This window comes from Rana temporaria, chromosome 3 (genome assembly GCF_905171775.1).
Source record: "Rana temporaria chromosome 3, aRanTem1.1, whole genome shotgun sequence".
Taxonomy (NCBI): Eukaryota; Metazoa; Chordata; class Amphibia; order Anura; family Ranidae; genus Rana; species Rana temporaria.
Genome location: NC_053491.1, coordinates 264,156,580 through 264,169,330, shown reverse-complemented (window position 1 = coordinate 264,169,330; position 12,751 = coordinate 264,156,580). Strand labels below are relative to the sequence as shown.

The window sequence follows — 12,751 nt, the reverse complement described above, 5'->3', positions numbered from 1 at the left end:
TATAGTGCTCAATAGCTGGTTATTTAGCACAGATATTTTTCCTAATTTTTTTGGTTGATACTAATTATCTGCAGCTGTCTTTTGGGTTAATTACTTTTGTGAATCAGGCATCACATTGCAATATGGATGTATTTGATTATAGAACGCAATATAAAATGAACATGGTGTTTTTGATGGGAAAGAAGAAACAAGGAAGGACCTTGCAGGATTTTTCTGGAGGCTAAAAAATCTCATAACAAAGATGCACACTAGATGGGACATTGCTTTTTTAGAAGAGTACATTAAAGAGAATATGGTACCTAGGTGCCTCGGGTGGGAAGTCTACCCAAAAAGAGGGATGGAGAATTTGAGGAATAGTTTGTTTTTTAATGAACCATTTTTTTTTTTTTTTTTTTTAGTTGAAAAAAAACTTCATAAATTATCTTTACTTGATGCGAATATTAACGTCATTAAAAATAAACTTATCCCATATAAAAATGACCCTGAATATATGCTTAAATCAGGCATCAAAACAAAAAAATAAGAAAAATACAACAGAGACATTAAAAATTACAAGAGTAATGTTTTTAAATGGCAATTGGAGCTAGCCGGTTCTAATCACCTAGTGGTGCAATCCAGACAAGGATCCCGCTGCTGCCAAAAGTCAATCAGGAGTTCGAGTCCCCAGAGAACCAAGGCTCTCTTGGACATTGCTGGATAGAGAGGGGGCTCAAATATTAGGGGGCCTGCTGCACTCAGAAGTTTTTTTTTTTTTTTTTACCTTCATGCATAGAATGCATGAAGGTAAAACATCTTGTGCCTTTACAACCACTTTAATGGCTTGACTATTGAACCCTAAGTGACAGGGGCCTATCCGATTTTGGAGAAAGAGAAGCAGCCGCTCCAGGTAGGGAAAGTCTTGATAATGATCCACCTCACAGAAACCACAGGCAAATATCTTTCTGCACAGCCGCACTCCGAACAATCGTTGCCTTTATTAGTAAAAATAAAACAGCACTACAAGCCACAGCAAACTGGACAGCTGACACGTTTGACACTATTCTAGTGTTTAATCATAGCTGTGATTAAACACTAGGAATAGTTTGAAACGCGTCACCTGTCCAGTTTGCTGTGGCTTGTAGTGCTGTTTTATTTTTACTAATAAAGGCAACGATTGTTCGGATTGCGGGTGTCCAGAAAGATATTTATTTTTTCTGCCTGGCCTATCCAATTTGGTCATGCCTACCCTCTTGAAAGCTAGAAAGTTTTCTTATTGCAAAGTCTACCATCGCATTCAGAAAGTCTGGTGTGGTGCATGAGCAGGAAATTTCATCCTATAAAGCAGTGGTCCTTAACCCTGTCCTCAGGGCCCACTAACAGGCCAGGTTTGCAAGATAACCGAAATACATCACCGCTGATATCATTTGCTGCTCAGTGATTGCAGTATTCTAATCTGCTTCTCCCCAAGGTAATACATAAAACCTGGCCTGTTAGTGGGCCCTGAGGACATGGTTGATGACCACTGCGATAAAATACTCTGTGGGACGCATACCGTCCTTCCTTCAGTCTGGTCTAGACCTGCATTTGGCCTCACATACCATCAAGGAGCAAATTTTGACCTTGGGGAGGGAGGAAGGGGTAAAAAATAATAATTTTGAACATCTGACAATTTATGAAATGCCTCTTCCAAATAGTTAAAGAACTACTCCAGCTTTTCTTCCCCAAAGCAACAGATGCATTGTGCATGTAAATGAATTACAACCTCACTGTCAGATTGTGTGTAACTTGCCTACTTTAGGCCCCATGCACACGAAACGCTGTTAAACGCATGTTCAGAGGCAGTTGGACACTTTTCTCTTCCGTTCATGGACGGACACAGCAGCAGTGACCTTAGGGTTATATACCTTCCTTCTAGGAGAGACTAGGCAGAAAGAAACAGCACTTTAAGTGTTAAAAACACTTCTCTCAGTACAGCACCTCCCAGGGGGCGTGTCCCCCGGGTACATCCCACTCTCTGGAACATCCAGCCTCAGTTTTAATCTGCCTAGCGTCCAGAGAGGACATGGCCTTTCTGGAGCCCATGTGCTCTGGAGATTTTTTGCGTTTTTTTTTTTTTTTGCTTTATTTGATTTTGTTTCTGCATTTTTGGATCTACTATCAACTGCCGACTGGGTGACGGGCTGGATCTTGATCCTTGTAGTCCCCCCCTCATGTTCGGCCATCGAGCATGTGCCGGTCTTTAGCTAGGCCGTCCACGACATGCCCTGTTGCTCCAGGGGCGGCCGGTGAACTACATGTTCCAGGGCACACATATGACCGGTCTCTATGGCTGTGTCACAGTGTGCCGGGCCAACAGCCATGCCGTATCTACCTGCGGACGTTGGGTCTGTCTGGAATGCCTCTAGCCGGTGGTCACAGGATGGGTAAGTAGTATCCCCTTGCCACGGCAGGTTGTTTTCGGCTGGTGCATTCCTGGGGAGGTCGACTGAGGGTCTGCCCTGCTTTCCTCTCTCCCTTCCTCTCCCTCCTTCCCCGTTCTGGGTGGCGGCTGTGAGGTGGGGGGGTCCACCTGAGGGGGGCTTTGCTACTGCCGGGGGGCTGTGCTGCTGTGGGGTACTGTATTTTTTATTGTGCTGGTGCTGTATGTTTTTATTGTGATGGTGCTGTGACAGTGTCTCCTGTGTTTCACTGTGTGTTTAACATGTGTACGGCAACCATTTTGCCCGGAGCCGCGGTTTTATATGTCGGCCGCCATTTTCTTGTAGCCCGCATGCTGTTTTTCTGCATGTCGGCAGCCATCTTGAAAAACTTTTGGCCTCTAGTGTATGGAATAATGGCGCCAACACCGGAGGGAACGACACAGCACGGACAGCACTCTCAGCACTGTGGTACAGCCTGGTTCTGGGTGGTGAGCCCCCAGGGGGTCCCCTGCTCTCTGTGAATGCCGGGAAGGTGGCCGGTGGGTCCCGCTTTTTCTGCAGTACTGAGGTGGCATATTTAGGTGGGACAGCATGGAGTCTGAACCAGAGGCTTCTACCCCAACCATGCCAGAGTTAACCCTTAGTGCCCCTGCGGCCTCGTTGGATGCTATGACGGCAGTCCTGGAGGCGTTTGTTGCCAGGATTGAAGCGGCAAGTGGTCAGAAGGGGGGTAAAAAGCGCCCCCTCCCTGTGCCTGCTTCTGGGGATGTCTCTGACGCAGAATCAGGTGCTGCTTCTGCATTTGGCCCTGGTTCTGTCGTGTCAGATGATGCAGACTTGGCCCACGCGGACAGTGAGGATGACTCTGCTTCAGGGTCGAAGCAGGATAAGGAATTTGTTGGAGCTCTTATCACTGCGGTGCAGGATACTCAAAAACTTGAGGATTTGGCGGAGGCATCAGACATGCCGGTCCCTTTTGGGTTCCGCAAGCCACCCCGCACGGCAAAAGTGTTTCCTTGTGTTCCGTATCTGGACGAACTATTGTACAAGGAATGGGATCGTCCGCAGAAAGTTTTTGCAGTACCAAAATACTTTGCGGTCCGTTACCCTTTTGAGGAGGTTTTCCTAAAATAGTGGGTATCATCTCCGTCAGTGGACCCTCCAGTGTCCAGGCTGAACAAGGCCACCACGTTGCCTGTGGAAGGGGCTCCCGCCTTTAAGGACCCCGCAGATAAGAGAGCTGAGGCTGTGGCCCGCTCCTTGTTCACAGTGGTGGGCTTGGCAGTGAGACCTGTTTTGGCCGGGGCTCTGGTGTCGCAGACACTAACAGAACGGGCTGGTACAGGAGCTGGAGGCGCATAATGCTCCTGAGCTCTGTTTGGACCTGGCCGACCAGTTGGTGCAAGGTCTGAAATGTGTCTGTGAGTCAGCTCTGAATACGCATCCCTTGCTCTCCAGGGTCTCCGCAGTGGTACAATGCCGCCTTGTGTGGCTAAAGTGTTGGTCTGCGGACCAGTCCTCTAAGAAGTCCCTGGTGGACTTACCCTTTAGGGTGAATGGCTTTTTGGGGTGTCCCTGGATGACATTATAAAAGATGCCACAGGTGGTAAGAGCACTCTGCTCCCACAATCTGGGAAGGGTAAGGAGCCTCGCTGTAAGCAAGGGCCCTTATTTACTGCCCCCAAGCGTTTTTTCGCCCGCCCAGTGCGGCAGGAAAACTTTTCCAGGGTGCTAAGACATCCACTGAAGGGCAAAAGCGCCCCTGGTACCGCAAGCCTCCGGACAAGCCTGCCTCTGCATGAAGGTTTGCCCCCGCCCACATCTTTTTAGCCTTTAAAAACATGTGTTCAGCAGAGTTTGCACCGGCGTCCCGTGTGCATGGGGCCTTAGCTGTTTGTATCTGTGATGTCATTCATTCTCCTGGCTGAATTTCAAAGTTCTCTGACTTTCTGTTTCCTTTTTTTTACCAGTCCTAACAGTGGCGGTGGTGCGTCCATAGTGGGCGCAAGAGCGCCGCCCCCTCTTTCCTGCACTTATCAATCAACAATACATAGATTCATGCATTGCAGAAATGGGGGGCACAAATTGGAGGCTCAAACTGGTGGCAATTGGGGGCACAAACTGGCTGCATTTGAGGGGACAAGCGTTTGATGGGCACAGTGGCGGCATGGAGCGTGGAGAGAACCGCGCTGACCCGAGCAAGGTAAGTGCTGGGGGCAATTGGGGGCACAAACTGGCTGCAATTGAGGGACAAACTGGCGGCAGTTGGGGGCACAAACTAGCAGCAAATGAGGGCACAAACTGGCGGCAATTGGGGACATAAACTGGCGGCAATTGGGGGCACAAACTGGCTGCATTTGAGGGGACAAACTGGCTGCATTTGAAGGAACAAGCTGGCGGCGTTTGATGGGCACAGTGGCAGCAGCAAGTCTTCTAGGCATGGAATGAACAAGTTGGCAACATATTTTAAAGCAGTGTTAACTCAAGCCCCCCCAAGATAGAGATAGATATATATATATATATATATATATATATATGTGTGTGTGTGTGTGTGTGTGTGTGTGTGTGTGTGTGTATATATATATATATATATATATATATATATATATATATATATATATATATATATATATATATATTATATAGAGTGGTGGTTGTCTCTAATAGGGGCACAGGGAGAATGAGAACCCCTGTGCTAGTCAGATTCAATGTGGTATACATTGTATATATTGTGTGTTGGCTGTTGTGCACTATAAGCTTGCTGTGATGGGGTGTGATTGCATTCTATTGTGGTAATTAAGTCCGCTACTGTGGTGATGTGGATTGGAGCTTGGTAGACAGCCTATTATGTGATGTTTCAGTGCCTTGCTGTGAGGAAAGGGGGCGATCACTCCAGCAACCCCCCCCCCCCGCTAAGACTGTTTACTGAAGGAGAAGTTTGAACACACCTGACCTGTATCACCATTGTCATTGGACAATTTAACCCACCCTGTTTCCCAAGGGTGGCAGGGATGTATTTTGAAGAGAAATGTGTTACCATGTGCTTGCAATAAAGATTCATTCCCTGTTTTGAACCTCAAACAGAGCTGTGTGTCTCGTTTATGGGGGGGGGGGGATTCGTATGGGTCGTGTTCGCCAGATTGTGGAGTGTCGATAGCTGTCTTGGGTTCGGGAATGGAGTATCCTAAACGGCTTTAACCTCTGTCCCATTTGGGGTTTGTTACAACCACCAATACAACAAGTGAACAAACCAAACAACCAAAACAGTGACAGTAACCAACCAGCATATGTAGCAAGGGGAGAACCAGAATCGTAGTCAAGCCAGGCCAGCGATCATTAACCGGAGATCAGCAGATGGGGAACCAGGAATAGACAGACAGGGACAAGAAGGAAGAAATCGGGCTGCAGGGAAAGGGTCCAGGGATGCAGGAACAGATACCATAGGTTCAGGTATCAGGTCAGGGCACGAGGACAATACCAGTGTGCACTTGCCGGGTATTTATACTATTACCTGCTAACAAGTTCAGGTGACGCCTGATTGCATAAGGTAACATCTGCACCACACTGCCAGGTTCCATCCGCTGGTGGGACGCAAGTACTACCACATATCGGTGCAGCATCATCAGTGCCTCCTGATCAGTGCCCACCAGTGCTGCCTCATCAATGCAACCTCAGCAGCACACATCAATGAAGGAGAAAAATTACCGGTTTACAAAATGTTATAACAAACTATGAAAACGTTTTTTTTTTTTTGTTTAGCAAAAAATAAAAACCCCAGTAGTGATTAAATACCACCAAAAGAAAGCTCTATTTGTGTGAAGAGAATTATAAATTCTGTTTTGGGTAGTGTTGTATGATCACGCAATGAAAATTGGCCTGAGCAGGTAGGGGGTGAAGGTGCCCAGTAAGCAAGTGGTTAAAAAAAGGGAAAATATTGGACTTCACCCACATATATATTCACCTAATATTGGTTGTTGTAACTATCATCACTGTTTCAGTACAGTGACTATACATTTATTTATACACTCATTTAACTGCTTAAGGACCATCTCCTGCACTTTTACGTCGGCAGAATGGCACGGCTGGGCACATGCACGTACAGGTACGTTCTCTGCTAGTGCCCAGCCGTGGGTCGCGCGCCCGCGACCCGGTCCGATGATTCGGGACCCGCGGACCCGATCGCCACTGGAGTCCCGCGTTCGGTCCCCGGAGCTAAAGAACGGGGAGAGCTGTGTGTAAACACAGCTTCCCCGTTCTTCACTGTGGCTCCGTCACATCCCTTTTATAGGGATACACAATCGATGACGCCACACCTACAGCCACTCCCACCTACAGTTAGAAACGCATATTAGGTCATACATAACCCCTTCAGTGCCCCCTTGTGGTTAACTCTCAAACTGCAATTGTCATTTTCACAGTAAACAATGCATTTTAAATGCATTTTTTGCTGTGAAAATGACAATGGTCCCAAAAATGTGTCAAAATTGTCCGAAGTGTCCGTCATAATGTCACATTCACGAAAAAAATCGCTGATCGCCGCCATTAGTAGTAAAAAAAAAATAATAAAAATGCAATAAAACTATCCCCTATTTTGTAAACGCTAAAGGTTTTGCGCAAACCAACCGATAAACACTTATTGCGATTTTTTTTTTTTTTTACCAAAAGTAGGTGGAAGAATACGTATAGGCCTAAACTGAGGGGAAAAAAAGTTTTTTATATATATATTTTTTTTTATTCTTTATACGTTTTTTTTTTTTTCCCAAGATAACATCATTATCACATTGTATACAGTTACATCCATATTCGCATCATCTAACGATCTCTGTTTATTATATATCATTCTTAATCAGAAACCTGTCACAATATCAGCTCTCCCTCTCCCTTTCTCAGCATAACCATATCTTTTCTACTCTTACTACCTCTACCTTATCCAGACAAGGGAAGAGCTAATGAAAAAAAAAAAAAAAAAAACCCTGTTACCCTCCCACTTGTCCCAAAAAAAAACCTGAAAAGGAAGAATTCAGATTTACCCTACCCCCCCCCCCCCACCCCCTGCTCATCACCATATTTGTTTTAAGGTCTATTTAAGGATTTTGTTCCCTGTACCTAATGTATGGGGTCCATATCCTCCAATACTCCTCCTCTCGCTCCCTCAGCCCCATAGTAAGATTCTCCATCTGTTGGATCTCTGTTACTCTGCTCAGCCATTGTACTCTTGTCGGGGATGCCGTACTCTTCCATAAAATTGGAATACAGGCCTTTGCTGCTGTAATCAGATGTCTTAACAGGGATTTCTTATATTTTTCAACAGATAATGGAATATCGTGTAACAGAAATGCTGCCGGGCTGTCTCCAAGAATCACCCCAGTAATTTCTTTGATTATATCCGAGACCATCTTCCAAAATTCTTTACATTTTGGGCAGCCCCAGAAAATGTGTATCATGGTGCCTTCTGCTCCCTGACATCGCCAACACAAATTTGATACTTGAGGAAAAATCCGGTTTAATAGTACTGGAGTTCTGTACCACCTAGTCAGTATTTTATATCCCCCCTCCTGATATCTGGAGGCCATTGACGCCTTGTGCGTAAGTAAGAAAATCTTATTTTTCTGAGTCTCAGAGAATTTAATCCCCAAGTCCCTTTCCCAAGCCTGTACAAAAGCTAATTCTTGTGGGGCTTCTGACTCAGTCAACAAGGTGTACATGCATGATAATGCATGTCTCAGCGGTTCTCCTTTTACGCATATCTCTTCAAACTTTGATAGTGCGCATATCGTTTCCTTTTGTAGTTTCATTGAACCAATAAAGGATTTCAACTGAATTCGTCTTATTAGATCTATGTCTCCCCCAATCGCCTGTTCAATCTCCTCGTTAGTCATCACATGATTGTCTAGCGAGAAATGTGTTAGCCTGCGGATTCCTTGCCGCCTTAGGTTATTAAAACATCTGTCTTTTAAACCAGGTTCAACACGTTTCGACAACTTAGTTTTCTTGAATATCCTTTTGGTAGCTCAGAGTGTGGCGCCTATCGTTGGGTGATTTTTCACATTATGGGGTATGTCTACCTCGGGAAGCCAAGCCATTCCTTCTAGAGGAATATTACTAATTTCTCGTTCCATGTCTATCCATGGCTTATCTTTCTGATGTGTGCACCAGTCTACTATTCGTACTAAGTGTGAGGCATCATAATAACCCATTGGGTCTGGGAATCCAACTCCTCCTCTCTCTTTCGGTAGAGTCAGTATGTCTCTACGCACTCTTGCAGATTTTCCTGCTCAAATAAACTTAATAAATCTAGATCTCAGATCTCTCAAAAACCCCAACGGGAGTTTTATAGGTAAGGTCTGGAACAGGTACAGTAGTCTTGGCATTACGTTCATTTTTATTATATTAATTCTACCAAACAATGTAAAGATCTCTTTATCCCACCGTTGCAAATCTAATTTAATTTGTTTTATCAGGGGTACAAAGTTCAATTCAAAAACTCTATTTAATTTGTTTGGTATCTTAGTCCCCAGGTAGCATACATGGGAGCCTGTCCAACTAAAGAAGAAATTAGCTGCTAGCTGCTGCTGCATACAGGTGTTTACCTCTACGCCCATGGCCTCCAACTTATTGTAGTTCACTTTAAAATTGGACAGATCCCCATATCTTTTTATTTCCGCTAAAAAACATGGTAAGGGTGTTTCTGGAGAGGTTATAGGTTGTCGGCATATGCCGCTACTTTATATTCATCTCCCTTGATTAAGATACCTCTGATATCTGTGTTTGCCCAGATAGATCTCAGAAACGGTTCCAGGGTGAGGATAAAAATAATCGGAGAAAGTGAACATCCTTGCCGTGTTCCGTTCCAAATAGGAAAGGGTTCTGACTTTATCTCATTTTTATATATTTTGAGGGATATTTATTATAGCAAAAAGTTAAAAATATTTAATTTTTTTCAAAATTGTCGCTCTATTTTTGTTTATAGCGCAAAAAATAAAAACTGCAGAGGTGATCAAATACCACCAAAAGAAAGCTCTATTTGTGGTAAAAAAAAGGACGCCAATTTTGTTTGGGAGCCACGTCGCACGACCGCGCAATTGTCTGTTAAAGCGACGCAGTGCCGAATCGCAAAACCTGGCCGGGTCCTTTAGCTGCCTAAAGGTCCGGGTCTTAAGTGGTTAAGCAAGTGGTTAAACAAAGATCTGTAATCTTTGTGCGTGTTTTTTTTCTGGTCAGAATACTTAAAAATCAATAAAGTTTTGAGATGGCTTATTTTTGCAATAACATATTTAGGGCACTTTGATACAAGCTGCCAGGGATGGTATAAGAAGGCGGTTGAGCTACAGTTTTACTACCGACCCCCCCTGTCCGCCATCTACCTACCTAAATACAGAAATGCAACCAGTTAGGGTACATATGTCACTGCCATGCTTTGCTCTGTGGATGTGGCAAAATAATTAACGACATGTTGCATTTGGTGGAATGAGCCCTTAATACATTGGAAAAAATGTGTATGGTAATCAAAACCATTTATAAACGCCTGTTTAATGACTCCAGATAGCAACCTTTTCAGAACTTGAAAACACTATACTGTATGTCTCTTGTGACACTGGTTGGGAATCTCTTGCCTGGGGAATTGATGCAGTAGTAAACTATGTAGGCCTAGATTATTTGTAGGCAAATTCAAAAACTTGACAGGGTAATGCTTCTGATTTATAAAATGTATTACAAGTACTTGTAGAGTGCCGACAATTTACGCCGCTCATTACATATATATTTTACATTCACGTCAGTCCCTGCCCTCAAGGAACTTAAAGTGTTACTAAACCCACAATGGTAAAATCTGTCTGTATATGCAGCATAGCATGCTTATTATACTCTGTGGAACTTAAGGAACTTAAAGTGGAGTTCCACCCATTTATTTATGTTTGTCTGTGCTGCATGCCCTAATCTCATTTATTTTGTTGCTTGTAAATACTTTTTATTTTGTAGTCCTTCATTACTTCCTCCTCCTTATTAGCCTAGGCTATTAAGTCACAAGGCTATTCGCAAGGGTTTCTGGGATAGGCATCATGTATCCCAGTAGTCCTTGCAAATAGCCTATTTGCATAGAAAAGGGGCGGAAACTTCCTCTGACACTCCCGTTGCTATGGAAACCTGACTGAAACCTATTACATCGGTTGTGCAGCGCTGAGCATGTGTGAGATCTGCAAGGCTGAAATCCAAGAAGTCATACAGTCTGGCTTCATGATGCCCACACTTAAGATGGCCACGGTCTATTTCTAGATTATAAACTAACTAAATGCTCTAACAACCTAACAAAACGGACGTTAGTTTACAGACTAACTTTACTAGACTACATTAAGCTTGTGTATTACAGGGGTATTTATATTTAAAAAGTGAAATTGTGGATGGAACTCCCCTTTAAGGGGTTAATCCCCTGCATTGTGTAAAAAGGATGTATTATCCTGTATGCATAGATCCTCCCTCCCCCTGCACTGTCTATCTGGGGAAAGCCAGCTAACACACAAGCACAGTAGCCAACCTGCACATGCTCAGTTGTGTCTTTTATGCTGGAGAGAACAGTTTCTTTTTTCAGATAGCCAGGTCACATGATATTGACATCACACATGTGGGTGTGTATACAGGCTGCAAATCTCCACCTTTCTGAACTCTCAGCACCGAAGAAACTGCAGTTTGTGATGTAGCCGTAGTATAGAAATCAACCAAAAAGGATATAATGGCAATATTTTTATGTAAAAAGAAGGTTTATAAGCTGTGGGCACAATGGGCGGATGAACTATTTTCATATTACTGGGTTTAGTAACACTTTTTAAATGTATAATCTCTGCTAGTTTGAAAAAGCAGCTTTAGCGTATTTCACCTAATTATTTTTATTTTCTTTTTTGTAATCTCTAGTTTCTGGTAAAATTGAGCTGCTGCGCCAGCGGATACAGGACCAACAAGAACAGATCCAACAACTGAAGAGTTCCGCCAATGAACTGCGAGCAGAGAAACTACATATTTCTAGTAATCTTCAGCGTCGCCAGCAATTAGAAGAGCAAAGTGTAGAGATGACCACTGAGCTACAGTGCCTGTCCAGAGAGATCAGGGTGAGAATACTGTGGAGTAATCAACACATTAAGTGCTGATAAATGGTACTTTCACACTTATTTGTTGCAGTAGCACAAGATAAACAGGCATTTTACTACATATTACTTCAATTTGTGTCAATGCATCCAACTAAATGTAGTGCATAGCTGTGCTGTGCAATTCAATTAAAACTGTACTCCAACACATCTAGCAGCCCCACATATGCATTTTAGTGTACCACAATACACTGATGTAAACCACAGATCTTACCACTGTGGTAAGGCAGCCCGTAAAGTGTCAAATGTTTCCCGTGTTTAGAACAGTCCCGCAGCAAAATTACATTTCTAAAGGAAGGACAGTCATTTAAAACTGTTCACGGCCGGAGGAAAAGAGGGGGAGACAAGAGAGCGCCCCCCCCAACTGTACCAGGCCACATGCCCTCAACATGGGGGGATGGGTGCTTTGGGGCAGGGGGGCTCTGCGCCACCCCCCCGCCCCAAAGCACCATGTCCCCATGTTGATGGGGACAAAAGCCTCATTACCACAACCCTTGCCCGGTGGCTGTGGGGACCTGTGGGCGGCTTATCAGAATCTGAAAGCCCCCTTTAACAAGGGGAAACCCCAGATCCTTCCCCCCCCCCCCCCCCATGTGAATTGGTAACGGGTATATTGTACCCCTGCCATTTCACAAAATAAGGGTAAAAAATGTTATAAAAAAATAACTGTCCATCGATGTCCATTCATCTTCTATCTCGACGGCCGAAAAAAAAAAAAAAAAAAAGCTGCAACAGTGGCATCAGAGGGGGGGCGGGGCGGTGGTCACCGGTTTACATCACCGGGTGGACCCGTCCTCAGCTATCACAAAGAAGCGTCACTCGGCGGGAGCCTCCCATTGAGGTGGATCTGTTGCAGCTTTTTTTTTTTTTTTTTTTCGGCTTGTCGGGTGGCATGATAGAAGATGAATGTACATCGCTGACCAGTTTTATTTTTTAATAAAGAGCCGAAGGGTCTCTTGTCTTTTTTAATTTTTTTACTATTTTTGACACTTTTTTTGTGAAATGGTAGGAGTAAAATGTACCCCTTACCAATTCACATAGGGGGGCTGGGATCTGGGGGTCCCCTTGTTAAAGGGGGCTTTCAGATTCCGATAAGCCCCGCCCGCAGACCCCCACAACCACCGGGCAAGGGTTGTGGGGATGAGGCCCTTGTCCCCATCAACATAGGGACAAGGTGCTTTGGGGTGAAGCCCCCCTGCCCCAAAGAGCCCATCCCAC

General features: G+C 44.5%; 1 protein-coding gene across 2 annotated transcripts in view; it reads left to right on the top strand.

Moving 5' to 3' along the window:
- The window catches only part of RAD50 (RAD50 double strand break repair protein), a 269,333-nt gene that overhangs the window by 185,924 nt on the left and 70,658 nt on the right, over window positions 1-12,751 (top strand). For both annotated transcript variants that reach the window (XM_040344638.1, XM_040344639.1), the window contains exon 17: window positions 11,304-11,497. In XM_040344638.1, coding sequence (XP_040200572.1) covers window positions 11,304-11,497 — 194 coding nt within the window. The remainder of the gene's footprint in view (window positions 1-11,303; window positions 11,498-12,751) is intronic.